Raw genomic sequence first — 25,659 nt, forward strand, 5'->3', positions numbered from 1 at the left:
GTGATCGATTGATCCATCAGTCTGATCGGTACAGTTATCATACCGATCTCCAAGAGAAGCCCCGCCCCCCGCCGTACCTGGAGTGCAGTTGTGGGAGTTGCAGGTTCGGTGCAGGACCAGCAGATTCGGACACGGTTCTCCGCCGGGATCGGCCGATACCAGGACCGTTCGATTCCTCTCGGAGACTCCTCCCCCGCAGCTGGCGCTACAATCGCTCCATGCGGACCATTGGCTGAGCACGCAGCTCGCTGGATGGAGGTCGATGGAAACATTTCATGGTCAGGATCACGGTACAGGATTGGTCAGCATCACAGTACAGGATTGGTCAGGATCACAGTACAGGATTGGTCGGGATCGCACTACAGGATTGGTCGGGATCACGGTACAGGATTGGTCAGGATCACGGTACAGGATTGGTGAGGATCACGGTACAGGATTGGTGAGTATCACGGTACCGGATTGGTCGGGATCACACTACAGGATTGGTCAGGATCACGGTACAGGATTGGTCAGGATCACGGTACAGGATTGGTCAGGATCACGGTACAGGATTGGTCAGGATCACGGTACAGGATTGGTCGGGATCACGGTACAGGATTGGTCGGGATCACGGCACAGAATTTGGTCGGGATCACGGTACAGGATTGGTCGGGATCACGGTACAGGATTGGTCGGGATCACGGTACAGGATTGGTCGGGATCACACTACAGGATTGGTCGGGATCACGGTACAGGATTGGTCGGGATCACACTACAGGATTGGTCGGGATCACGGTACAGGATTGGTCAGGATCACGGTACAGGATAGGTCAGGATCACACTACAGGATTGGTCAGGATCACGGTACAGGATTGGTCAGGATCACGGTACAGGATGGTCAGAATCACTGCACAGGATTGGTCGGGATCACGGCACAGGATTGGTCGGGATCGCGGCACAGGATTGGTCGGGATCACGGTACAGGATTGGTCAGAATCACGGTACAGGATTGGTCAGGATCACGGTACAGGATAGGTCAGGATCACACTACAGGATTGGTCAGGATCACGGTACAGGATAGGTCAGGATCACACTAGAGGATTGGTCAGGATCACGGCACAGGATTGGTCGGGATCACGGCACAGGATTGGTCGGGATCACGGCACAGGATTGGTCGGGATCACGGTACAGGATTGGTCGGGATCACGGTACAAGATTGGTCGGGATCACACTACAGGATTGGTCGGGATCACGGTACAGCATTGGTCGGGATCATGGTACAGGATTGGTCAGGATCACGGTACAGGATTGGTCAGGATCACGGCACAGGATTGGTCAGGATCACACTACAGGATTGGTCGGGATCACGGTACAGGATTGGTCAGGATCACGGTACAGGATTGGTCAGGATCACGGCACAGGATTGGTCAGGATCACACTACAGGATTGGTCGGGATCACACTACAGGATTGGTCGGGATCACACTACAGGATTGGTCGGGATCACACTACAGGATTGGTCGGGATCACACTACAGGATTGGTCGGGATCACGGTACAGGATTGGTCGGGATCACACTACAGGATTGGTCGGGATCATGGTACAGGATCTCCACATCAATCAATAACCGGCTTATCCAATCAAGCAGCAGGCTGCCAATCAGAACTTATCTTTCATTGCCAATTTTAATCTGATTGGCTGCTCACCGCGACTGGCACATTGGGCCGTCTTTGTGTCTATGGGAAGGAGGCGGTGCCTATGGGGAGGAGGCTATGTCTACGGGGAGGAGGCTATGTCTACGGGGAAGAGGCGATGTCTACGGGAAGGAGAAGATGTCTAGGGGAAGGAGGCGATGTCTACGGGAAGGAGGCGATGTCTATGGGGAGGAGGAGATGTCTATGGGGAGGAGGCGATGTCTATGGGGAGGAGGCGATGTCTATGGGGAGGAGGCGATGTCTACGGGAAGGAGGCGATGTCTATGGGGAGGAGGCGATGTCTATGGGGAGGAGGCGATGTCTATGGGGAGGAGGCGATGTCTACGGGAAGGAGGCATTGTCTATGGGGAGGAGGCGATGTCTATGGCGAGGAGGCGATGTCTATGGGGAAGAGGCGATGTCTATGGGAAGGAGGCGATGTCTATGGGAAGGAGAAGATGTCTATGGGAAGGAGGCGATGTCTACGGGAAGGAGGCGATGTCTACGGGAAGGAGGCGATGTCTACGGGAAGGAGGCGATGTCTACGGGAAGGAGGCGATGTCTATGGGAAGGAGGCGATGTCTATGGGAAGGAGAAGATGTCTAGTGGAAGGAGAAGATGTCTAGGGGAAGGAGGCGATGTCTATGGGAAGGAGGCGATGTCTATGGGAAGGAGGCGATGTCTACGGGAGGGAGGCGATGTCTACGGGAGGGAGGCGATGTCTACGGGAAGGAGGCGATGTCTACGGGAGGGAGGCGATGTCTATGGGGAGGAGGCTATGCCTATGGGGAGGAGGAGATGTCGATAGGGAAGTAGGCGATGTCTAGGGGGAGGAGAAGATGTCTACGGGAAGGAGACAATGTCTATGGGAAGGAGATGATGTCTATGGGGAGGAGGCGATGTCTACGGGAAGGAGGCAATGTCTACGGGAAGGAGACGATGTCTATGGGAAGGAGACGATGTCTATGGAAAGGAGGCGATGTCTATGGGGAGGAGGCAATGTCTATGGGAAGGAGGCGATGTCTACGGGAAGGAGGCAATGTCTATGGGGAGGAGACGATGTCTATGGGGAGGAGACGATGTCTATGGGAAGGAGGCGATGTCTATGGGGAGGAGGCGATGTCTATGGGGAGGAGACGATGTCTATGGGGAGGAGACAATGTCTATGGGGAGGAGACAATGTCTATGGGAAGGAGGCGATGTCTATGGGAAGGAGGCGATGTCTATGGGCCGTACCTTCCTTTGTATGGCGGTATATCAGTCTGGCATTCACCGCTGCCGCCTTGGTGTCACCACTTACCTGGGCATAGCTCACTATTACACTCTTCCACCTCTCGACTCTCACTCCCACAGGCGGCTCCGTCTGGACCCCTCTCTGTACAGGAGCGACTCCTCCACTTGTGGCCCCCACCACAGCTCACAGAACAGGGGCCCCACTCAGTCCAGGGCCCGTACACGGGACACAGCAGGTCTGTACAGATGAAAGTGCCATTGACACAGGTGCTGCGGAGGAAGAAGACATGAAGGTTGTGTGAGTGGTGTACCCGGGATTGGTGTACTCGAGTTTGGTGTATCCGGGAGTGGTGTGTCCGGGATTAGTTTACCTTCAAATTGGTGTATCTGGGATTGGTGTATCCAGGATTGGTGTATCCAGGATTGGTGTATCCGGGATTGGTTTACCCAGGATTGGTGTATCTAGGATTGGTGTATCTAGGACTGGTGTACCCAGGATTGGTGTATCTAGGACTGGTGTACCCAGGATTGGTGTATCTAGGACTGGTGTACCCAGGATTGGTGTATCTAGGATTGGTGTACCCAGGATTGGTGTATCTAGGATTGGTGTACCCAGGATTGGTGTATCTAGGATTGGTGTATCCGGGATTGGTGTATCCAGAATTGGTTTACCCAGGATTGGTGTACCCGGGATTAGCGTACTTGGAATTGGTGCATCTGGGATTGGTGAACCACACTATTCGTAGACAGTAACATCTACACATTGCATAGTGATTGGATGAAGGTGTTGGGGCTCCACATTGCACAATGATTGGATGAAGGTGTTGGGGCTCCACATGGCATGGTGATTGGATGAAGGTGTTGGGGCTCCACATGGCACGGTGATTGGATGAAGGTGTTGGGGCTCCACATTGCATGGTGATTGGATGAAGGTGTTGGGGCTCCACATTGCATAGTGATTGGATGAAGGTGTTGGGGCTCCACATGGCACGGTGATTGGATGAAGGTGTTGGGGCTCCACATTGCATAGTGATTGGATGAAGGTGCTGGGGCTACACATGGCATAGTGATTGGATGAAGGTGTTGGGACTTTACATTGCATAGTGATTGGATGAAGGTGTTGGGCTCCACATTGCATAGTGATTGGATGAAGGTGTTGGGGCTCCACATGGCACGGTGATTGGATGAAGGTTTTGGGGCTCCACATTGCATAGTGATTGGATGAAGGTGTTGGGGCTCCACATGGCATGGTGATTGGATGAAGGTGTTGGGGCTCCACATTGCATGGTGATTGGATGAAGGTTTTGGGGCTCCCTGTGTGGATATAAATGTTGGGGGATCTTCCTGACACTCTTTGGACCTGAAGAAGTTCCTTGGAGAAAATACGGAACGTCTTCAACATTCCAGAACAAGTCCAGCTGACCGACTACCACCGGATACACCATGACCCGGACACATGAGACCCGCCACCAACCAAGAGATAAAGATTGCGGAGCCGTAAATAATAAATCACACGGTAGTGGAGCGAAGGACGTCATGCCCAGGGGACGTCGCTCTTCTGGTATGAAGACTGGAGGAACCTCCATAAATTATCATTTAGAAAAAGTGAACAGCTTTAAAGATTCCGGATATTGTACCAGATTCACAAACCCACCAATTATTACATCCGATACGGACAACGGCGTCGGGTTCATATTCTGTGCTGCCATTGGACGTTGGCAGTCCACAGCGACAATCCGCCACCGGCACACAAGTCTTATCCTGCAAAAGCCAGCCTTCTGGACAGCGGCACCCTGCAAGAGAAGAGCAATGGGTCATGTGTCCACCGGGGTGACCAATCACTGGGGGGGGGGTGTAAAAATGATTTACACACTGAGACTGGCCACTAGAGGGAGGGGGAGGCTGAAAGACTGGCCAGTCACTGGGGAGGGGGTGGGGAAGCTGTAAGAGTGACCAGTCACTGGGGAGGGGGTGGGGCAGCTGTAAGAGTGACCAGTCACCGGGGAGGGGCAGCTGTAAGAGTGACCAGTCACCAGGGAGGGGGTGGGGCATCTGTAAGACTGACCAGTCACTGGGGAGGGGGTGGGGCAGCTGTAAGACTGACCAGTCACTGGGGAGAGGGTGGGGCAGCTGTAAGACTGACTAGTCACGGGGAGGGGGTGGGGCAGCTGTAAGACTGACCAGTCACTGGGGAGGAGGTGGGGCAGCTGTAAGACTGACCAGTCACTGGGAAGGGGGTGGGGCAGCTGTAAGACTGACCAGTCACTGGGGAGGGGGTGGGGCAGCTGTAAGACTGACCAGTCACTGGGGAGAGGGTGGGGCAGCTGTAAGACTGACTAGTCACGGGGAGGGGGTGGGGCAGCTGTAAGACTGACCAGTCACTGGGGAGGAGGTGGGGCAGCTGTAAGACTGACCAGTCACTGGGGAGGAGGTGGGGCAGCTGTAAGACTGACCATTCACTGGGAAGGGGGTGGGGCAGCTGTAAGAGTAACTGGTCAATGAGGGGACAGGAAGGGGCAGTGATTGGTCACTTGGGGGTGTGCAGCCAAGAGTATCCAGTCACTGGAGAGGGGGCAGAGCAGTAAAAGTGACTGGTCACTGGGGGGGGAGAGAGGAAGGGGCAGCTGTAGGAGTTAGACATGTGCAATTCGTTGAGGTCCGAATTTTTTTTTTTAACAAATTTTGACAAATTCGTTAATTGCGAAATATCCAAATTTCCAAATTTGAAAATACTGAATTTTCGAATTTTCAAAACTTCAAATTTCCGAAATTACCAAATTTCGTAAATTCAAAATTTCGTAAATTCGGAAGTATGAAATTTCGGAAATTCGAAAATGTGAATTTCGGAAATTTGAAATTTCGGGAAATGTGAAAATTTCCAAATTCGAAAATCGGAAATTAAAAAAAATCGCAAATTCCAAAATCGCTACTTGCAAAATTCAGAATTAGAAAATTCCAAAAATCTAAATTCGAGAATTCGGAAATTCGAAAATAAGAAATTCTAAAATTCTGAATTCGAAAATCCAAAAATGGGAAATCCGAACATTTTGAATTTGAAAATTAAAAAATTTGAAATAAAAAAATTCTGAATTTGAAAATTCTAAATACGAAAATTCTAAATATAAAAAAATCAGAAATTTGAAAATTCTGAAAATTTTGATTGCGAAAATTTCCGAACTTTTAAATTTCCGAAAAAAGCTAAAAAACGAATGAAACGAAAATGAAGGAATTTTTCGGCAGTGCACATGTCTAGTAGGAGTGACCAGTCGCTGTACAGTACGGCATATATGTCACTGAGCTGGCCATACCCATCCGGCACTGTCCCTGTAGACATTCCACATGTTCCCAGAGGTCGGCACAGGAGCGAGGACACTTGTTGGCACATTCCACCTTGGAGGCCTTCCCACGATCCTCACAATTCTCTCCTTCAGAAGAAGAAAAATCAGAAAAGTTTTCATAGGAGGCGCTACTGAGCCAAGCCCAACTTCCAATTCTCCAGACACTTACCTGGGCAGGCCGCCGTGTTGCAGCTCTCAGACTGAAAGCGGGCACCCTGGCACTGGGCCATGTCCATGGGATGATAAACATGGCGCCATCTAGAGCGGAAACCACCACTGCAGGGCTCCCGGCAAGGACTCCATTCCCCCCACTCATTCCAAACGCACAGATCTGAGACAAAGATGGCGGACATCAGGGGCCAATTCATATAAATCAACCCCAATCCCCCAACTACACAAGGGATACCCACCATCACAGATCCCCGGGACGGGGCAAAGCCTCTCCTGGGTCAGCTCCCCTCTACAAGACGGAGAATCTCCGACCCATGGGAAGCCGGTCCGGGCATTCAGGCAGATCCGGTGTCGGTGCTGGACGGAGTGGAAAGATGGCGGCACGGAGTCATTGTGAGGTGACGGGATGCAGCGACTGCACGGCGTCCACTCTGACCATTCGCTGAGAAAGGCTTGACCTACATAAGACACGCCCAACGTGTTAGAAGCGCACGCAAAGCACTTTCCCCGACTTGTTCATTGCCCCGACTTAGTTGGGGTAGGCAGTACACTTTGGTGGGGGTGGGTCAGCCATGCCTCGTGACCTTTAAACTCTAAGAACCCGCCTTCCGACCTTTGACCTCTGGGGGAGGTCCCTGTTCCAATTCCTGAGTCCTAGCCTTATTCTTCAAGGGAAAACCCTAACCCTAACCCAAACCCTAACCCAAGCCCTAACCTTAACCCCAATCCTAACCCCTAACCCTAACCCTGACCCTAACCCAAGCCCTAACCTTAACCCCGACCCTAACCCAAACCCTGACCCTAACCCAAGCCCTAACTTTAACCCCAACCCTAACCCCTGACCCTGATCCTAACCCAAGCCCTAACCTTAACCCCGACCCTAACCCAAACCCTGACCCTAACCCAAGCCCTAACTTTAACCCCAACCCTAACCCCTGATCCTAACCCTAACCCCCTAACCCTAGCCAAAATGATCCAACCAGTGCCGGGACAAGGTCATCTAGCACCGAAGGCAAAGGTGCCAGAGGGTGCACCCCGCCCCCCTCAGGTTCACGATGTGCAAGTTTAGGGGATCCTACTCCCAGCGGTCATTTGCTTGTCAAAACCACTGCCGCTGTCACTACTCCTGTCAGCCTTGTAACAGAAGGAAGTCGCCCTCATCCCTACCATAAATCACTGTGCCCAGGGTAGCCTCCCCTCCTGCCCACCACTTGTCCCGGCCCTAGATCCAACGTAAACCGATGAGCACATTCTGTGATATGAGTCAAAGGAAAACCACTTCTTATCACCTCCACCACAGAGAGAGAACTTCATGGAGCCCCATGACCTCTACACAACGTACCTTCTATATATTACATACAGAACAGAGAGCGGCCATGTCTACCCCTCCAAACTTGGTGCATTCTCCTGCCCCTGAGGAAGTGTGGTTCTACATAAAACAGGTCAAGTATGTCCACCTTTAGTTCAAAGAGTTGGTTAAAGGGGCCACAGCGCTCCATCGTAGAATACGGAGCCTCTATATCTATAAGCCCCATTAAGCCCATGCCGGCCATGAACCCGGGTGCCAAGGCATAGCTCCGCCTTCCTTATATTACACCAGCCAATTAGCTTTTCTGTAGGCTTTGGAGAGTGGCCAGTTACGAAACGTACCTTCACAGTTTTGTCGGTTACACTGCAGCTCCCCCTGGTGACAGACGCTGGAAAGACATAACAAAGACGGTTACCTCCAAATCAAGTGACCTAAAGAAATGCAACTCAAAGGCCAATCGTACGACGGAATTCGGATGTACGAAAGTGCTGTATGGTCTTGTGGTCTGGAGGACCACAAATACAATGGAAATGGTGCCATTCAGGGGAAGTTTGCCATCAGACTCACCAGTCTAGGGTGACCACGTGTCCCGGATTGCCCGGGACAGTCACGCATTTAAGGTCTGTCCCGGGCACCTTCATTCTGGGACAATACCGTGACACGGCCATTGCGGGCGTTCGCCATTCTGCATCAATTGCCGATGACGTCATCCAGGGCCCTGTTTTCCCACCTCCCGCTCCCGAAATCACCCCCCAGCCTCTGATGTATGGCATGTCTTACAGTCGTGGAGCCCCGAGTGACCCGACTCCCAGGATGGAAGACTGGACACTGCAGTGCTCAGTCCTCCTCCTACAGACATCTGGTACATGAAGTACTAGTAATTCCCTACTTGCATATAAACCCCGCTCCGCCCTCAGCATGGCCACCCGCCGATTGCACTGTAAGCCAAGTGACATTTCTTAAATAGATAAGGGGCGGGGCCACCCGGCAATGTCACCCCCTTGTGACGTCACCGACCGGTGCATGATAGTTGGGGGGGGGGGGGGTCCTGAACAGCAGTTTTGGAACTGTGGTCACCCTACTCACCACTCTCTGCAGCCAAGATGCACGGTGCTGCCCGGGGCCAGATACGCCATCCCATCCTGAGACGTGTATGGACAGCCACACTCCGAGGAACGGACACATTCGCCCTCCTGCTCCAAGAACCCCTGAGGAGATATAAGAAGGATTATCACATGACACATTCCATAGAATAGGGACTCACAGGAACCTTCTCTACTGACCACAGATCCACATAAAGATATCAAACCAAGGCGGGGTCACCACAAATGGAATGGAGACTCTTAGAGACCCCAGCGGTCACACAATGGAGGGCCCAACCTTGGCCCGATCACTCTCCAGCACCAGGCCGGCACCCACCTCTTGGGCTCTGAGACTTGACACTCACCGGAAGGCAGTAACAGCCGGGCTGGCAGGTGGACACATTGCGGCAAATCTCTGGCGATAACCGGGAGGGACAGAGGCTGTGACATGGAGAACCACACGGACTGAATACAAATGGTGGCCGACAGCTGGACTCTGAGACAAGAGAGAGGAAGGAATATCAGATGAGACAACGGGGGAATCATGTATGTGTGGGACACGGGTCATATCATGGTGGATCTCCGCCATCTTGGAGGAAATATTGAACATATAAGAAGTCATGGTCACCCCAGTATGAGCTCCTATCCGGTTCATTGGAAAACGTGGTTGTGTTTGGTGGACATCAGGTGTGAGGGTGAAGAATTCTCACCTGAGCACTGAGACAGGTCACATGTCCGAACTTCACTCCCCAGCTTGTCACATGCGTCAGCGTTTGGCCCCCGGGGTTCCCTGAGGCGGTGCTGGAGGGCAGAGTGACACGAACACTCCGACCAGTTACTCCACGGGCCCCAGAAACAGCTTCCTGCAAGAGACACACAGAACATGGAATACACCTGTGACCGCATGGAACACACATGACCGCATGGAGCATGTATGACTGCATGGAACATGTATGACCATATAGAGCACGTATGACCGCATGGAACATGTATGACTGCATGGAACACGTATGACCGCATGAAGCATGTATGACTGCATGGAACACGTATGACTGCATGGAACACGTATGATCGCATGAAGCATGTATGACTGCATGGAACACACATGACCGCATGGAGCATGTATGACTGCATGGAACACGTATGACCGTATAGAGCATGTATGACCGCATGGAACATGTATGACTGCATGGAACACGTATGATCGCATGGAGCATGTATGACTGCATGGAGCATGTATGACTGCATGGAACACGTATGATCGCATGGAGCACGTATGACTGCATGGAGCATGTATGACTGCATGGAACTCGTATGACTGCATGGAACACGTATGACCGCATGGAGCATGTATGACTGCATGGAGCATGTATGGCTGCATTGGAACACGTATGACCGCATGGAACATGTATGACCACATGGAACACATATGACTGCATGGAACACATATGGCCGCATAAAACACGTACGGCTGCATGGAACACGTATGACCGCATGGAGCATGTATGACGGCATGGAACACGTACGGCCGCATGGAACATGTAAGGCCTTATGGAACACATATGACTGCATGGGAACACATACGGCCGCATGGAACACGTACAACTGCATGGAACACGTACAGTCGCATGGAACACGTACAGTCGCATGGAAAACGTACGGCTGCATGGAACATGTACGGCCGCATGGAACATGTATGGCTGCATGGAACACGTACGGCCGCATGGAACACGTACGGCCACATGGAACACGTACAGCTGCATGGAACATGTATGACTGCATGGAACACGTATGGCTGCATGGAACACGTACGGCCGCATGGAACATGTATGGCTGCATGGAACACGTATGGCTGCATGGAACACGTACGGCCGCATGGAACATGTATGGCTGCATTAAACACGTACGGCCGCATGGAACACGTACGGCCGCATGGAGCATGTACGGCCGCATGGAACACGTACGGCTGCATGGAACACGTATGACCGCATGGAACACGTACGGCCGCATGGAACACGTACGGCCGCATGGATCACACAAAGCATAGATCACACAAGTAAATATTTTCAGAAGTCAGATACAAGTGATGTTCTCGCACTCACCTTCACACGGCTGCAGGTAACACGCCGCGGTCTCCACGCGCTCAGTGCTGTTACATGGCACATCCAGAGATTCAGCTCCATGACAGTCGCACCGCCAAGTCCGGCTGCTAATTCCAGTGCCGCAGCTTCGGGAACACCGACTCCACTCCGACCAGCCACACCGGTTGCTGCCTGAAAGGAGCGCAGACACGTCAGGATGAAATCTTCCAGTCAAGTCACGGAATAACATCGGGCAGTAATGATGGGGCCACATACAACCTACCGACGGGCCCCCAGACCGGTACATACAAAGAGCGGAAAAAACATAGTAATTGCGCTATTCCCGGGACTGGGGCACCCGCAGTCTCTGCTCTCCCGCCTAATGGACATCACAAAGACTTGGGTATCCGTAGAGCCGCCTTCATCTTCCAGAACATGGCCAAATGGACGCGCTCTTCGACAAGAGGACAATGTGCTACGTGGACTGTGACAGATGGATCCGGTAAAATGCCCATTTCCTATTCATCTTTTTTTATACTATAAAGTCAAATTTTTTCTTTGTATATAAACTTCTTTTATATTCCTTGCTCAAAATGGCCGCTGGTAGCACCCCCTCCCATCGAGTGAAGAATGTAACTAAAAGATGGCGTCTCCGCCCAGGACTACACCCTATCTGATGACGCACAGATCCTGGAGGAAGTTCACCTTACATGGGCACAACCAATCAGAAACTACTAATACCTAGAAAACATTAGGCAAAGAAAGAAGTAACACATACCTCGAGCGCGGCTCCAGTGTGGTTTCTTCTCTGTGCATGCGCCTAACTACATCGGTTCAATCAGGACGGGGGCAGATACTCACCAGACAATCGGCCCGATCCAAAACAGGACCACTCAACAGACTCAAGTGTGGGAAGCTGGTTGGAGAATCTCCTCGTCTTTGTTGGCCTTTGTGGCACCATTTTGCATTATCCTATTCTGACATATGGGCAGCACCAGCCGCTGGGTTTCCGGTAGGGTTGTCCCCATACCACTTTTTTAAGACTGAGTACCGATACCGAATACCGATACTTTTTTTTTAATCTCATGTGCGTGTCAGTAGTTTTTTTTTTTTTTATCTTTAACAATTTGTTTTTAATTTTTTTATTTTTTTTATTTATAATGCTTTATTTTTTTTAAGGGGGGGGGGGGGGTGTGGACCGTGTCAGTGTGTTTTTTTCTTTTATTTTCTTATTATTTTCTACAATAATTTTTTTTATTCTTTTTTCAGCCCTGTTGGGGGGTCTTTGGTGAGATATCGGGGGTCTTAACAGACCTCTGACATCTCCCCTTTGATACAGAGAAAGGGACTAGGGACGCATGTTCCCCTGTCCCTTTCTCAGCAGCATCAGCTGCGCTGAAAGTGAATGGAGTGAAGACGGCCGCTTCTCTTCATTCATAAACTGAAACATTGTAATCACAGTTTACCATGTTTCAGTTATGTGAATAGACAGAGTCAGTGATTACTGACTCTGTCCATTCGGAGCAGTAAGGAGCCGGATTTACCAGCTCCTACCCCGCTCTCCATCCTGACAGTTCCAGGGGGTGGAGGAGGAGTATGGAGGGGGAGAGAAACACGGCGAGGGACACGGAGGGAGAGAGAAACACGGCGGGGGACACGGAGGGATACACGGAGGGAGAGAGAAACACGGCGGGGGACACGGAGGGAGAGAGAAACACGGCGGGGGACACGGAGGGATACACGGAGGGAGAGAGAAACACGGCGGGGGACACGGAGGGAGAGAGAAACACGGCGGGGGACACGGAGGGATACACGGAGGGAGGGAGAAACACGGCGGGTGACATGGAGGGATACAAAGAGGGATACACGGAGGGAGAGAGAAACACAGCGGGGGACACGGAGGGAGAGAGAAACACGGCGGGGGACATGGAGGGATACACGGAGGGAGAGAGAAACACGGGGGGGACACGGAGGGATACACGGAGGGAGAGAGAAACATGGGGGGATACACGGAGGGAGAGGGAAACACGGCGGGGGACACGGGGGGGATACACGGAGGGATACACGGAGGGATACACGGAGGGAGAGAGAAACACGGCGGGGGACACAGAGGGATACACGGAGGGGGAGAGAAACACAGCGGGGGACACGGAGGAATACACGGAGGGAGAGAGAAACACGGCGGGGGACACAGAGGGATACACGGAGGGGGAGAGAAACACAGCGGGGGACACGGAGGGATACACGGAGGGAGAGAGAAACACGGCGGGATACACGGAGGGAGAGAGAGAAACACGGCGGGGGACACGGAGGGATACACGGAGGGAGAGAGAAACACGGCGGGGGACACGGAGGGATACACGGAGGGAGAGAGAAACACGGCGGGGGACACGGAGGGATACACGGAGGGAGAGAGAAACACGGCGGGATACACGGAGGGAGAGAGAGAAACACGGCGGGGGACACGGAGGGATACACGGAGGGAGAGAGAAACACGGCGGGGGACACGGAGGGATACACGGAGGGAGAGAGAAACACGGCGGGATACACGGAGGGAGAGAGAGAGAAACACGGCGGGGGACACGGAGGGATACACGGAGGGAGAGAGAAACACGGCGGGGGACACGGAGGGATACACGGAGGGAGAGAGAAACACGGCGGGATACACGGAGGGAGAGAGAGAAACACGGCGGGGGACACGGAGGGATACACGGAGGGAGAGAGAAACACGGCGGGGGACACGGAGGGATACACGGAGGGAGAGAGAAACACGGCGGGGGACACGGAGGGATACACGGAGGGAGAGAGAAACACGGCGGGGGACACGGAGGGATACACGGAGGGAGGGAGAAACACGGCGGGATACACGGAGGGATACACGGAGGGAGAGAGAAACACGGCGGGGGACACGGAGGGATACACGGAGGGAGAGAGAAACGCGGCGGGGGACACGGAGGGATACACGGAGGGAGAGAGAAACACGGGGGGGGGGGACACAGAGGGATACACGGAGGGAGAGAGAAACACGGCGGGGGACACGGAGGGAGAGAGAAACACAGGGGGGACACGGAGGGATACACGGAGGGAGAGAGAAACATGGGGGGACATGGAGGGATACACGGAGGGAGAGAGAAACACGGGGGGGGACAAGGAGGGATACACGGAGGGATACACGGAGGGAGAGAGAAACACGGGGGGGGACAAGGAGGGATACACGGAGGGATACACGGAGGGAGAAACATGGAGGGAGGGAGACTGCAGCAAAACGGAGGGGGGCTGGAGGAGGACACGGGACAGTCAGCGGTGATCGTGTGTGGGGGAGTTGCAAGCACCGATCACCGCTGATTTTAAAGCAGCTGAAAGCTGGGGGGGGAGAGAGAAGCAGAGAAATTACTTTTAAATCTATACAGCGGTGATCGGTGCTTGTAACTTCCCCAATCCCCACGCACTGATCCCCCGCCGACAGTACAAATACTCGGGCAAATGCTTGGTATCGGTATCGGGACAACCCTAGTTTCCGGCCACTTTCACCTGCCAACAATTGCAAGCCCTCTGTGCTCCTGATCCAGCTCATCCTCACCTGTAGTGAGTAGGGTAGGAAAAGGACTTTCACCCCCAGATCTCATCAATGCTTCCAAGCCCAAACCCAGGCCTCCTTGCTAAATCAACTGAGCCCAGATCTCCTCTCACTACACTCTCTTCACATCCATACCTCTATCATGTGTGGGTGGAGATACTGATTGTAAGAGAAATCTGGGTAACAAACGCGCATTGGCGCGCAGGCGTGAACATTCCAAGATAGGTACAAGAAAAGACATGTACTGGCGCATGCGTGAGCGCACACGTGTGCGCATTGGCGCCAGTCCACCTATTTAAACCTGCCAGTGACATGCACACTTTACTGAGTGGTCTTTCAGCTAGTGCCCGTTTACCTGATCAGTACCAGTTTCCTGTATCCTGACCCGGCTTCGCCTGAACCTTCCCTTTGACCTCCGCCTGCCTACTTGTGACCCCCCGGCTTGTGCTTGACTCCTCTTCTGCCTGATGTTCCTGCGCCTCGCTGCCCGCCTGTGTACCGAACCTGGCCTGTGTCCCGTATCTGCCTCCTGTCTCGATATCTGCTCTGTTGGTGACCCCCTGGCTCACGTCTTGTTGATGACCTCCTGGCTCACGTCTTGTTGATGACCCCCTGGCTCACGTCTTGTTGGTGACCCCCTGGCTCACGTCCCGGCTACGCTTTCATCTGCTCATCCAGCGATACGGAGCTCCTGGTTCTCAGTACCTGCCCAGCGCTCTTCAGCCACCTGGTTCCTGTCTAGACCCAGCAAGAGCCGTCAGCTACATGGGCCCTCGTGCCACTCTGAGTCCTTCACTCCCTTTCGTCACTACCAGGGGTGTTGGACAGGAAGCCCCCTCTACAGCGCGATCTCCACCAGGTACGTGACACTGGTGGGCTGAGGGAGAACAGGTACACATCTCACCTTTCATGGTTCTCATTGTCATGTGTTCCCACCGATGGCCATTCCCAGACTTTACATCCACTGAAAACACCCAACAATGTGAGGGGGCGAAGGAATTCTCCTACACAACTGAATGTTTGGCTTAGGGTTAGGGTTCGGCTTAGGGTTCGGGTTAGGGTTAGGTTTTGGCTTAGGGTTTGGGTTCGGGTTAGGGTTAGGGTTAGGGTTCGGCTTATGGTTAGGGTTTAGGGTTAGGGTTAGGGGTTAGGTCTTATGTACAGAAAAGATGGTGGTAACATGGTGGACAGCTCACCCTCACAGTGCTGGTTGGTACAGTTTCGCCTTTCGGTGTCTGGGCCCACGCAATCAGAACCGTTGTTACGCGGAGGGGGGTTGATACAGGCACGACTGCGGATCTGGACAGCAGCACCACCACACGTGGCTGGACAGTCAGACCACGGAGACCACGGTGTCCAGTCCCCATTCACTGAATATTGGAGAGAAGGGCAGAATTACACACAGAATGGAATGTCTCTATTATTCAGATTGGCATTATAATATGTAGAGCAACCACCAGTGAGCATGGAGATCAGGGGCACCACATCCTATATATCAGGGGCACCACATCCTATATATAGAATACATAGAAAAACAATGTTTGGGACTTAAAACATGAACCACAATTTCTAAAATATATATATGTTTTTATATTTTATTGAACAACCTAATAAAAACCATTTTTTAAAGGACATTTGGTCTTATGTGTGTAAAACCAGCAAAGTTACTTCCATGTGATCTGTACATGTAGTTAGTTCAACTCAACATGTTTCGCCACTCTCTGGCTTCCTCAGGAGTTTTATACGTACTAATGGTTATATCACTGTAATCAAAGAATCGAGGGCACCACATCCCATATACTGTATACATTGGCCCGGATTTACAGACAGCGGCGCACATTTATGCCGCCGTAGCGTATCTCCTTTACGCTACGCCGAAGCAGCGCAGAGAGGCAAGCACTGAATTCACAAAGCCAGTGCTTCCAAATCTGCGCTGGGTTTCCAAGGCGTAAGTCGGCGTAAGTGGAAGTGGGCGTGAGCCATGCTAATGAGGCGTGACCCCATGCAAATGATGGGCCGAGCGCCAGAGAGATACGTATCGCCAACTGCGCATGCGCCGTCCCGTGGGCACATCTCAGTGCGCATGCTCACAATCACGTCGGAACAACTGCCTGAGATACGTCGGATCACTGCCTACGGCGTGAACGTAACCTACGCCTAGTCATATTCACGTCCTACGTAAACTACGTAAAATACGTGGGCTTGTGTTCCCTTTGCATGGATGCTGCCGAGTTACACCTCCTTTATGGGGCATAACTTTACGCCGGACGTATGACTTTACGCGCACTACATCGGACGGACATACTTTCGTGAATCGGCGTATCTCCCTCATTTGCATATGTGAATAGAAAATCAATGCGAAAGTCCAGCGTAAATATGTGCCCACTCTACGCCGGCGTAGGCAAGTTACGTCGGTCGGATGAAGCCTATTTTTTTAGGCGTATCTTGGTTTTGTGGACACGGCGCACAGATACAACGGCGCATATTTGCACTTATGCGGCGTATTTCGAGATACGCCGGCGTAAGTGCTTTGTGAATCCGGACCATTGTGTTTGGTGATTGTGTTTATTCTTTAGTTACAGTGGTAGAACTATTAGTAGTTATAAACTCCTGAGGAAGCCAGAGAGTGGTAAAACCTGTTGAGTTGAAGTAACTACATGTACAGTGCCTTGAAAAAGTATTCACACAAATTACAACAGACATTATTATGGGCCAAATTATGTGTAATGGGACAAAAGTGCCGCTGTTCTCCACAGCAACCAAACAGGTCTCATCAGTCAAGTGAAATAAGGATTTTTCTAGGTATGAATAAACAATGGTTTGATTTTCCATAATTTATGGGCACCATCGCTATACTGGAGGATCTGAGAGGGAAGGCATGGCTGACCTAACTGTGAGATATCAGGAGACACTCTGAGGAACATCCAAGAAGAAAGAGGTGAGGACCACAGAGAGTATGAAGAGGTGAAGGACAGAGATAAGGAAGAGGTAAAAGAGGAAACGTGAAGAGGAGCAGGAACCAGAAGAAGAAGAGGAACCAGAAGATGAGGAGAATCAGAAGAGGAGGAGGAACTAGAAGAGGAACCAGAAGATGAGGAGAACCAGAAGAGGAGGAGGAACCAGAAGAGGAGGAGAACCAGAAGAGGAGAAGAAACCAGAAAAGGAGGAGAACCAGAAGAGGAAGAGGAACCAGAAGAGGAGGAGAACCAGAAGAGGAGTAGGAACCAGAAAAGGAGGAGGTACCAGAAGAAGAGGAGAAACCAGAAGAGGAAGATGAACCAGAAGAGGAGGAGAACCAGAACTGGAGGAGAACCAGAAGAGGAGGAGAACCAGAACTGGAGGAGAAACAGAAGAGGAGAAGAAACCAGAAGAGGAAGAGGAACCAGAAGAGGAGGAGAACCAGAAGAGGAGAAGAAACCAGAAGAGGAAGAGGAACCAGAAGAGGAGGAGAACCAGAAGAGGAGGAACCAGAAGAGGAGGAGATTCAGAACTGGAGGAGAACCAGAAGAGGAGGAGAAACCAGAAGAGGAGGAGGAACCAGAAGAGGAGGAGGAACCATAAGAGGAGGAGGAACCAGAAAAGGAAGAGGAACTAGAAGAGGAGAACCAGAACTGGAGGAGAACCAGAAGAGGAGAAGAAACCAGAAGAGGAAGAGGAACCAGAAGAGGAGTAGGAACCAGAAAAGGAGGAGGTACCAGAAGAGGAGGAGGAACCAGAAGAGGAAGATGAACCAGAAGAGGAGGAGAACCAGAACTGGAGGAGAACCAGAAGAGGAGGAGAAGCCAGAAGAGGAGGAGAACCAGAAGAGGAGAAGAAACCAGAAGAGGAAGAGGAACCAGAAGAGGAGGAGAACCAGAAGAGGAGGAACCAGAAGGGGAGGAGGAACCAGAAGAGGAGGAGATTCAGAACTGGAGGAGAACCATAAGAGGAGGAGAAACCAGAAGAGGAGGAGGAACCAGAAGAGGAGGAGGAACCATAAGAGGAGGAGGAACCAGAAAAGGAAGAGGAACCAGAAGAGGAGAACCAGAACTGGAGGAGAACCAGAAGAGGAGAAGAAACCAGAAGAGGAGGAGAACCAGAAGAGGAGGAGGAACCAAAAGAAGAAGAGGAACCAGAAGAGGAGGAGGAACCAGAAGAGGAGGAGGAACCAAAATAAGAAGAGGAACCAGAAGAGGAGGAGGAACCAGAAGATTGCAAAGATGAAGACTTGGAGGAATGAAAAAGAGAGAAGACTGAAATGGGTAAAATAACCATGAAGTGAAAGACACAATGATAAAGGAGCATGAAGAAGAGCATGGAGGAGGAGGAAGGTGAAAAAGGATGGGAGGTAAAGGAATGAGAAGAGGAACAAAACAGGAAGATGAAAAAAATAGGAATTGGAAGAGGAAGAGGAACGAAGGCGGGGGAACTTAAGGAGGAAGAAGAAGATAAGAAAGAAGAACAATGTGAGGAAAAGGAAGGAGAGAAGTTAAATAGACAAGAAGAGAAATGAGAAGAAGAAATGGGCAAAAGAAACAAGAATGGGAAAAATGAACAAAGAGGTTAAAAGAAGCAAGAAAAGTAAATAAGGAAAGTAAAGAGGTAGAGGAACCAGAAAAAGAATGCAAAGATGAAGATAAGGAGGAACGAATAAAGGGAGAGGCATGAGGAGGGCAAGATAACAACGAGAGAAAGAAACAATGATGAAGGAACACAAAGAAAAAGAAGAAGAAGGAGAAGAAGAAGATTTAAAAGTATAAAAATGGGAAGAGGAATGAAAAGTGAAACTTAGGGAGGAAGAACGAGAGTAAGACGATGAAGGAGAAGAGTTAAAGGAACAAGTAGACATATGAGAAGAAGAATGGGAAAATGAACTAAAGTATTAAAAGAAGCACGAAGAGTAAAAGGAACAGGAATATTAGGAGGGATAAGAAGAGTACGAGGAATGAAAGAAGAAACAAGAAGAGGAATGAGAAGAAAACAGGAGGAGAAATAGGAAGAGTAACAAGAAAAGAGCATAATCTACAAGAGGAGCCTGGAAGGAAGAGGAACATGAAGAGGAACATGAAGAGGAACACGAAGAGAAACATGAAGAGGAACATGAAAAGGAACATGAAGAGGAACATGAAGAGGAACATGAAGAGAAACAGGAAGAGGAACAGGAAGAGGAACATGAAGAGGAACAGGAAGAGGAACAGGAAGAGGAACAGGAAGAGAAACAGGAAGAGAAACAGGAAGAGGAACACGAAGAGGAACATGAAGAGGAACAGGAAGAGGAACACGAAGAGGAACACGAAGAGGAACATGAAGAGGAACAGGAACACGAAGAGGAACACGAAGAGGAACATGAAGAGGAACATGAAGAGAAACACAGAGAGGAACATGAAGAGGAACACGAAGAGGAACACAAAGAGAAACAGGAAGACGAACAGGAAGAGGAACAGGAAGAGGAACATGAAGAGGAACATGAAGAGGAACACGAAGAGGAACATGAAGAGGAACATGAAGAGGAACACAAAGAGAAACAGGAAGAGGAACAGGAAGAGGAACACGAAGAGGAACATGAAGAGGAACAGGAAGAGGAACACGAAGAGGAACACGAAGAGGAACATGAAGAGGAACATGAAGAGGAACACAAAGAGAAACAGGAAGAGGAACAGGAAGAGGAACATGAAGAGGAACATGAAGAGGAACAGGAAGAGGAACAGGAAGAGAAACAGGAAGAGAAACAGGAAGAGAAACAGGAAGAGAAACAGGAAGAGGAACAGGAAGAGGAACACGAAGAGGAACACGAAGAGGAACACGAAGAGGAACATGAAGAGGAACATGAAGAGAAACACAGAGAGGAACATGAAGAGGAACACGAAGAGGAACATGAAGAGGAACATGAAGAGGAACATGAAGAGAAACACGGAGAGGAACATGAAGAGGAACATGAAGAGAAACACGGAGAGGAACATGAAGAGGAACACGAAGAGAAACACGGAGAGGAACATGAAGAGGAACATGAAGAGAAACACGGAGAGGAACATGAAGAGGAACATGAAGAGGAACATGAAGAGAAACACGGAGAGGAACACGAAGAGGAACATGAAGAGGGAACATAGCTTGAAGAGGACCAAGAAGAGAAATGAGAAGAGGAAGATGGAGGGGAAAAGGAAGAAGAAGAGGAACATGAAGAGGAATGAGAAAAGTGGTGTGAAGAGGAGCAGGAACAGAAAAGAAACGAGAAGAGGAACATGAAGGGGGAAAAAAAAGGAAAAAAGGAACATGAAGGGGAAAAGGTGAGAGAAGGGGAACATGAAGAAAATTGTGAAAAGTACTGTGAAGAGGACCAAGAAGAGAAGAGAAATGAGAAGAGGAAGATGAAGGGGAAAAGGAAGGAGAAGAGGAAGATGAAGGGAAAAAGGAAGGAGAAGAGGAAGATGAAGGGAATGTGAAAATTAGGGTGAAGAGAGGAACAAGAACAGAAGAGAAATGAGGAGGAGAAGCATGAAGGGGAAGAGCAACATGAAAAGTAGCGTGAAGAGGAATATGAAGGGGAAAAGGTGGGAGAAGAGAAAGATGAAGAAAAATGTGAAAAGTATTGTGAAGAAGAACAAGAAAAGGAATGAGAAGAGGAAAAGTAGCCGGAATCGGAAGTAGAAGATGAAAAGGAAACAAAGAGAAAGTGAAAAAACAAAAGGAACGCGTAATGTGCGGAGCTTCTTTCTCTTTTTCGGGAGGATTGAGACACAACAGACACGTTTCCTGGCATGGCGACACTATTAGACAAATAGGGTGATAGGAAGAAGACGTTATGGGGTTTGGATGGGGTCATGGATGGGAGCTCACTCACCTCGGCATTCAATGTCCTGGCAGTAGTTCCCCTCTGGGGTGCAGATACTGGAGGGAGAGATATAATGAAGTCAGAAGGAGACACACAGGTGGAGGAACCATCCTATAGAGCAGGGGGTCTCCAACATTGTCAGTACGAGGGCCACATAGTATACACATATTCATGGGCCAAACAAAATGAGTTTTTGGAAATAAATGGGTTCCCATCAGAGTCCCCCCCTTACATCGGAGCCCTCTTTATATGAGGATCACCATCAGAGGACCATTTACTTCAGAGTCCCCCCTTACATCAGGATCCCCATCGGAGCCCTTTTTATATCAGGATCCCCATCAGAGTACCCACCTATATCAAGGTCCCCACCAGAGGACCCATTACATGAGATTTTCACCTTACATTGGGGTCCGCCTCAGAGTCCCCCCTTGCATCAGGACCCCCCATCAGAGTCCCCCCTTACATCAGGATCCCCATCAGAGTACCCCCTTACATCAGGATCCCCCATCAGAGTCCCCCCTTACATCAGGATCCCCATCAGAGTACCCCCTTACATCAGGATCCCCATCAGAGTACCCCTTTACATCAGAAACCCCATCAGAGTCCCCCCTTACATCAGGATTCCCATCAGAGTCCCCCCTTACATCAGGATCCCCATAAGAGTACCCCTTTACATCAGGATCCCCATCAGAGTCCCCGCTTACATCAGGATCCCCCATCAGAGCCCTATATCAAGGTCCCCACCAGAGGACCCATTACATGAGATTTTCACCTTACATTGGGGTCCGCCTCAGAGTCCCCCCTTGCATCAGGACCCCCCATCAGAGTCCCCCCTTACATCAGGATCCCCATCAGAGTACCCCCTTACATCAGGATCCCCCATCAGAGTCCCCCCTTACATCAGGATCCCCATCAGAGTACCCCCTTACATCAGGATCCCCATCAGAGTACCCCTTTACATCAGAAACCCCATCAGAGTCCCCCCTTACATCAGGATTCCCATCAGAGTCCCCCCTTACATCAGGATCCCCATAAGAGTACCCCTTTACATCAGGATCCCCATCAGAGTCCCCGCTTACATCAGGATCCCCCATCAGAGCCCTATATCAAGGTCCCCACCAGAGGACTCATTACATGAGATCTTCACCTTACATCGGGGTCCCCCTCAGATTCCCCCCTTGCATCAGGATCCCCGGGCCATGGTTCGGAGACCCCTGCTATACAGGAACCCTCAAGGTGTCCACTGACCCCTGATTTTGATAGATACTGACCACTGCTGGCACTCTCCCACCAGCCACACGTCCCCGATCTGCCGCTCCCAGCCCCCGTGTGGGCACAGCTCCGGACACTTTCCGGGGTGACACGGGTGGGATTGACTTTCTGGATTGCGGCACTTCTCTCTCTGTGATCCCGATGTGGAGGTCCTGCAGGGGAGAAGATTGGATGCTATGATGTCACAAAGTTCTCCACCACCAGGAGTCACTGTGAGGAGCACCGCTAAACCCACTACATACAATCCCCCCAATGATCTGGGACACTGAACAGCCAATCACTGAAGAGGAATAAGTGAAAGCCGAATGCTGATTGGTGGCTCTGTGCCTCATTAAAGAAAGCATGGCGCTTGTTACCTGATACGAGTCTCTTGGCCACTCCCACAGGTGACGGAGCACTGAGACCAGGTGGACCATTGGCTCCAATTGCACTCGGCGGCGGTGCAGGTGAGGTCGGTGCAGGAGAGGCGACCGTCGGTGCAGGTGCAGTTGTTGCAGTTCTCCTGGAGGGAGCTCTGAGCCATCCAGCTCTGCCCCCTGCTGTCCGTGCACTCACACTGCGCGAGGGCCACACACCGGCCGTCCTGCTCCAGTGTTCCTGGGGGGACATACAGAAGACAGATTGGGGCCAGCACAGCGACATGCAACCAGAGGAAGAAGAGCGGAAAGGCAGACAAGACCTACCTGCCGGGCACCTACACCCCGGCTCACAGCCATCCCCATCCAGGCAGATGATTCCCTGCTGGAAGTCCGAGCAACGCCTGGGGCAGTGATTGGCACACTCCACCTCCTCCATACCCGGCGGGCATCCCTCCTCTGTATGGATGAAACCACAAAACACTGCAGTCAGTAAAGACGATAAAACATAAAAATACAACAGAATAGGAGAGTCGAGGATGTGTGATAGATCCTCCTAGGTGCAGGAACCCTGCGTATCATCTCCTTCTAGGTGCAGGGACCCTGCATACCATCTCCTTCTAGGTGCAGGAACCCTGCGTATCATCTCCTTCTAGGTGCAGGGACCCTGCATACCATCTCCTTCTAGGTGCAGGGACCCTGCGTACCATCTCCTTCTAGGTGCAGGAACCTTGTGTACCGCCTCCTTCTAGGTGCAGGAACCCTGCGTACCATCTCCTTCTGGGTGCAGGAACCCTGCGTACCATCTCCTTCTGGGTGCAGGAACCCTGCGTACCATCTCCTTCTAGGTGCAGGAACCTTGTGTACCATCTCCTTCTAGGTGCAGGACCCCTGTGTATCATCTCCTTCTAGGTGCAGGAACCCTGTGTATCATCTCCTTCTAGGTGCAGGAACCCTGTGTATCATCTCCTTCTAGGTGCATGTCCCCTATGTACCATCTCCTTCTAGGTGCGTACCCCTGCGTACCATCTTCTAGGTGCAGGAACCATGTGTACCATCTCCCCTTTCCCCATGGGTGCTGGCCCCTGCTGTGTATAGGTCTACCTTTGGGTGTGTGGCCCCTGTGAATAGGTCTCCCCATGGGTGCTGGCCCCTGTGAATAGGTCTCCCCATGGGTGCTGGCCCCTGTGAATAGGTCTCCCCATGGGTGCTGGCCCCTGCTGTGTATAGGTCTACCCTTGGGTGTGTGGCCCTCTGTGTATATAGGTTTATGTCTAGGTGTGGGCCCTGTGTATAGGTCTACCCTCAGGTGTTGCCCCCCCCCTTTCCCCATGTATAGGTCTCCCCAAGGGTGCTGGCCCCTGTGTATAGGTCTACCCTGGGTGAGGGCCTGCTGTGTATGGCCTTGGTTCACAGTCCAGGTGGGCTCCACACTGCATACTTCACAGTTGCCATGTCGGGGCAGAACTGATGTTAGGAACGGAGATCGGCCATTTGTTGGTGCCGTTACCCTCGTGGACTCACCGCAGGGTTTGGGGTTGCAGATCCTCACTTGGTATTTCTCACCAGGACACTCTTTCCCTCCATTTTTTGGAGGTGGACTGGTACAAGTCCGACTTCTCACCGATCTTCCTCCACCGCATGTCCGGTCACACCAGGACCACGGGCTCCACTTGGACCAGCTGCCATTCACTACACCGGAGGGAATAGGAGAAGATGGTGGGGGAGAAATTGTCAGAGGTTATCCTACAGAGGAGCATTTCCCATCTCCATTGTGTTCCACCATCACAGCCTACAATGTCCTAACGGCACCCGTACCATCCAATCATAAGGTCCCACAACCCCCCGATCCTCAGCACCCAGCTCTTCAGGAACCCCAACTTCTCCCCAGCACCCAGCTCTCCAGGAACCCCAACTTCCCCTCCTTCCCCCCAGCTCTTCAGGAACCCCAACTTCCCCTCCTTCCCCCAAGCATCCAGCTCTCCAGGAACCCCAACTTCCCCTCCTTCCCCCCAGCTCTTCAGGAACCCCAACTTCCCCTTCTTCCCCCCAGCACCCAGCTCTCCAGGAACCCCAACTTCCCCTCCTTCCCCCCAGCTCTCCAGGAACCCCAACTTCCCCTCCTTCCCCCAAGCATCCAGCTCTCCAGGAACCCCTACTTCCCCCCAGCACCCAGCTCTCCAGGAACCCCAACTTCCCCTCCTTCCCCCCAGCTCTCCAGGAACCCCAACTTCCCCTCCTTCCCCCAAGCATCCAGCTCTTCAGGAACCCCTACTTCCCCCCAGCACCCAGCTCTCCAGGAACCCCAACTTCCCCTCCTTCCCCCCAGCTCTCCAGGAACCCCAACTTCCCCTCCTTCCCCCAAGCATCCAGCTCTCCAGGAACCCCAACTTCCCCCCAGCTCTCCAGGAACCCCAACTTCCCCTCCTTCCCCAAACATCCAGCTCTTCAGGAACCCCTACTTCCCCTCCCTCCCCCCAGCACCCAGCTCTCCATAAACCCCAACTTCCCCTCCTTCCCCCCAGCTCTCCAGGAACCCCAACTTCCCCTCCTTCCCCCCAGCTCTCCAGTAACCCCAACTTCCCCTCCTTTCCCCCAGCACCCAGTTCTCCAGTAACCCCAACTTCCCCTCCCTCCCCCCAGCACCCAGCTCTCCATAAACCCCAACTTCCCCCCAGCACCCAGTTCTCTGGGAACCACAACCCCCCTCCTTCTCCCCAGCACCCAGCTCTCAAATAATCCATGGAAAGCTGTATACAT

The 25,659-nt window shown here is 51.7% G+C and overlaps 1 protein-coding gene across 1 annotated transcript in view; it reads right to left on the bottom strand.

Annotated features, from left to right (window-relative positions):
* Nucleotides 1-25,659, bottom strand: part of LOC120941395 (SCO-spondin-like) — a 210,291-nt gene that overhangs the window by 13,105 nt on the left and 171,527 nt on the right. The window contains exons 89-105 of the mRNA XM_040354735.1: nucleotides 24,424-24,591; nucleotides 23,227-23,358; nucleotides 22,900-23,140; nucleotides 22,543-22,695; nucleotides 21,281-21,327; nucleotides 15,660-15,833; nucleotides 10,908-11,078; nucleotides 9,516-9,668; nucleotides 9,171-9,301; nucleotides 8,810-8,931; nucleotides 8,065-8,111; nucleotides 6,654-6,872; nucleotides 6,413-6,574; nucleotides 6,214-6,330; nucleotides 4,560-4,698; nucleotides 2,973-3,175; nucleotides 78-248 (exon numbers count right to left, since the gene is read on the bottom strand). Of these exons, the coding sequence (XP_040210669.1) occupies nucleotides 78-248; nucleotides 2,973-3,175; nucleotides 4,560-4,698; nucleotides 6,214-6,330; nucleotides 6,413-6,574; nucleotides 6,654-6,872; nucleotides 8,065-8,111; nucleotides 8,810-8,931; nucleotides 9,171-9,301; nucleotides 9,516-9,668; nucleotides 10,908-11,078; nucleotides 15,660-15,833; nucleotides 21,281-21,327; nucleotides 22,543-22,695; nucleotides 22,900-23,140; nucleotides 23,227-23,358; nucleotides 24,424-24,591 (2,550 nt within the window). The remainder of the gene's footprint in view (nucleotides 1-77; nucleotides 249-2,972; nucleotides 3,176-4,559; nucleotides 4,699-6,213; nucleotides 6,331-6,412; nucleotides 6,575-6,653; nucleotides 6,873-8,064; nucleotides 8,112-8,809; nucleotides 8,932-9,170; nucleotides 9,302-9,515; nucleotides 9,669-10,907; nucleotides 11,079-15,659; nucleotides 15,834-21,280; nucleotides 21,328-22,542; nucleotides 22,696-22,899; nucleotides 23,141-23,226; nucleotides 23,359-24,423; nucleotides 24,592-25,659) is intronic.

This window comes from Rana temporaria, chromosome 5 (genome assembly GCF_905171775.1).
Source record: "Rana temporaria chromosome 5, aRanTem1.1, whole genome shotgun sequence".
Taxonomy (NCBI): domain Eukaryota; kingdom Metazoa; phylum Chordata; class Amphibia; order Anura; family Ranidae; genus Rana; species Rana temporaria.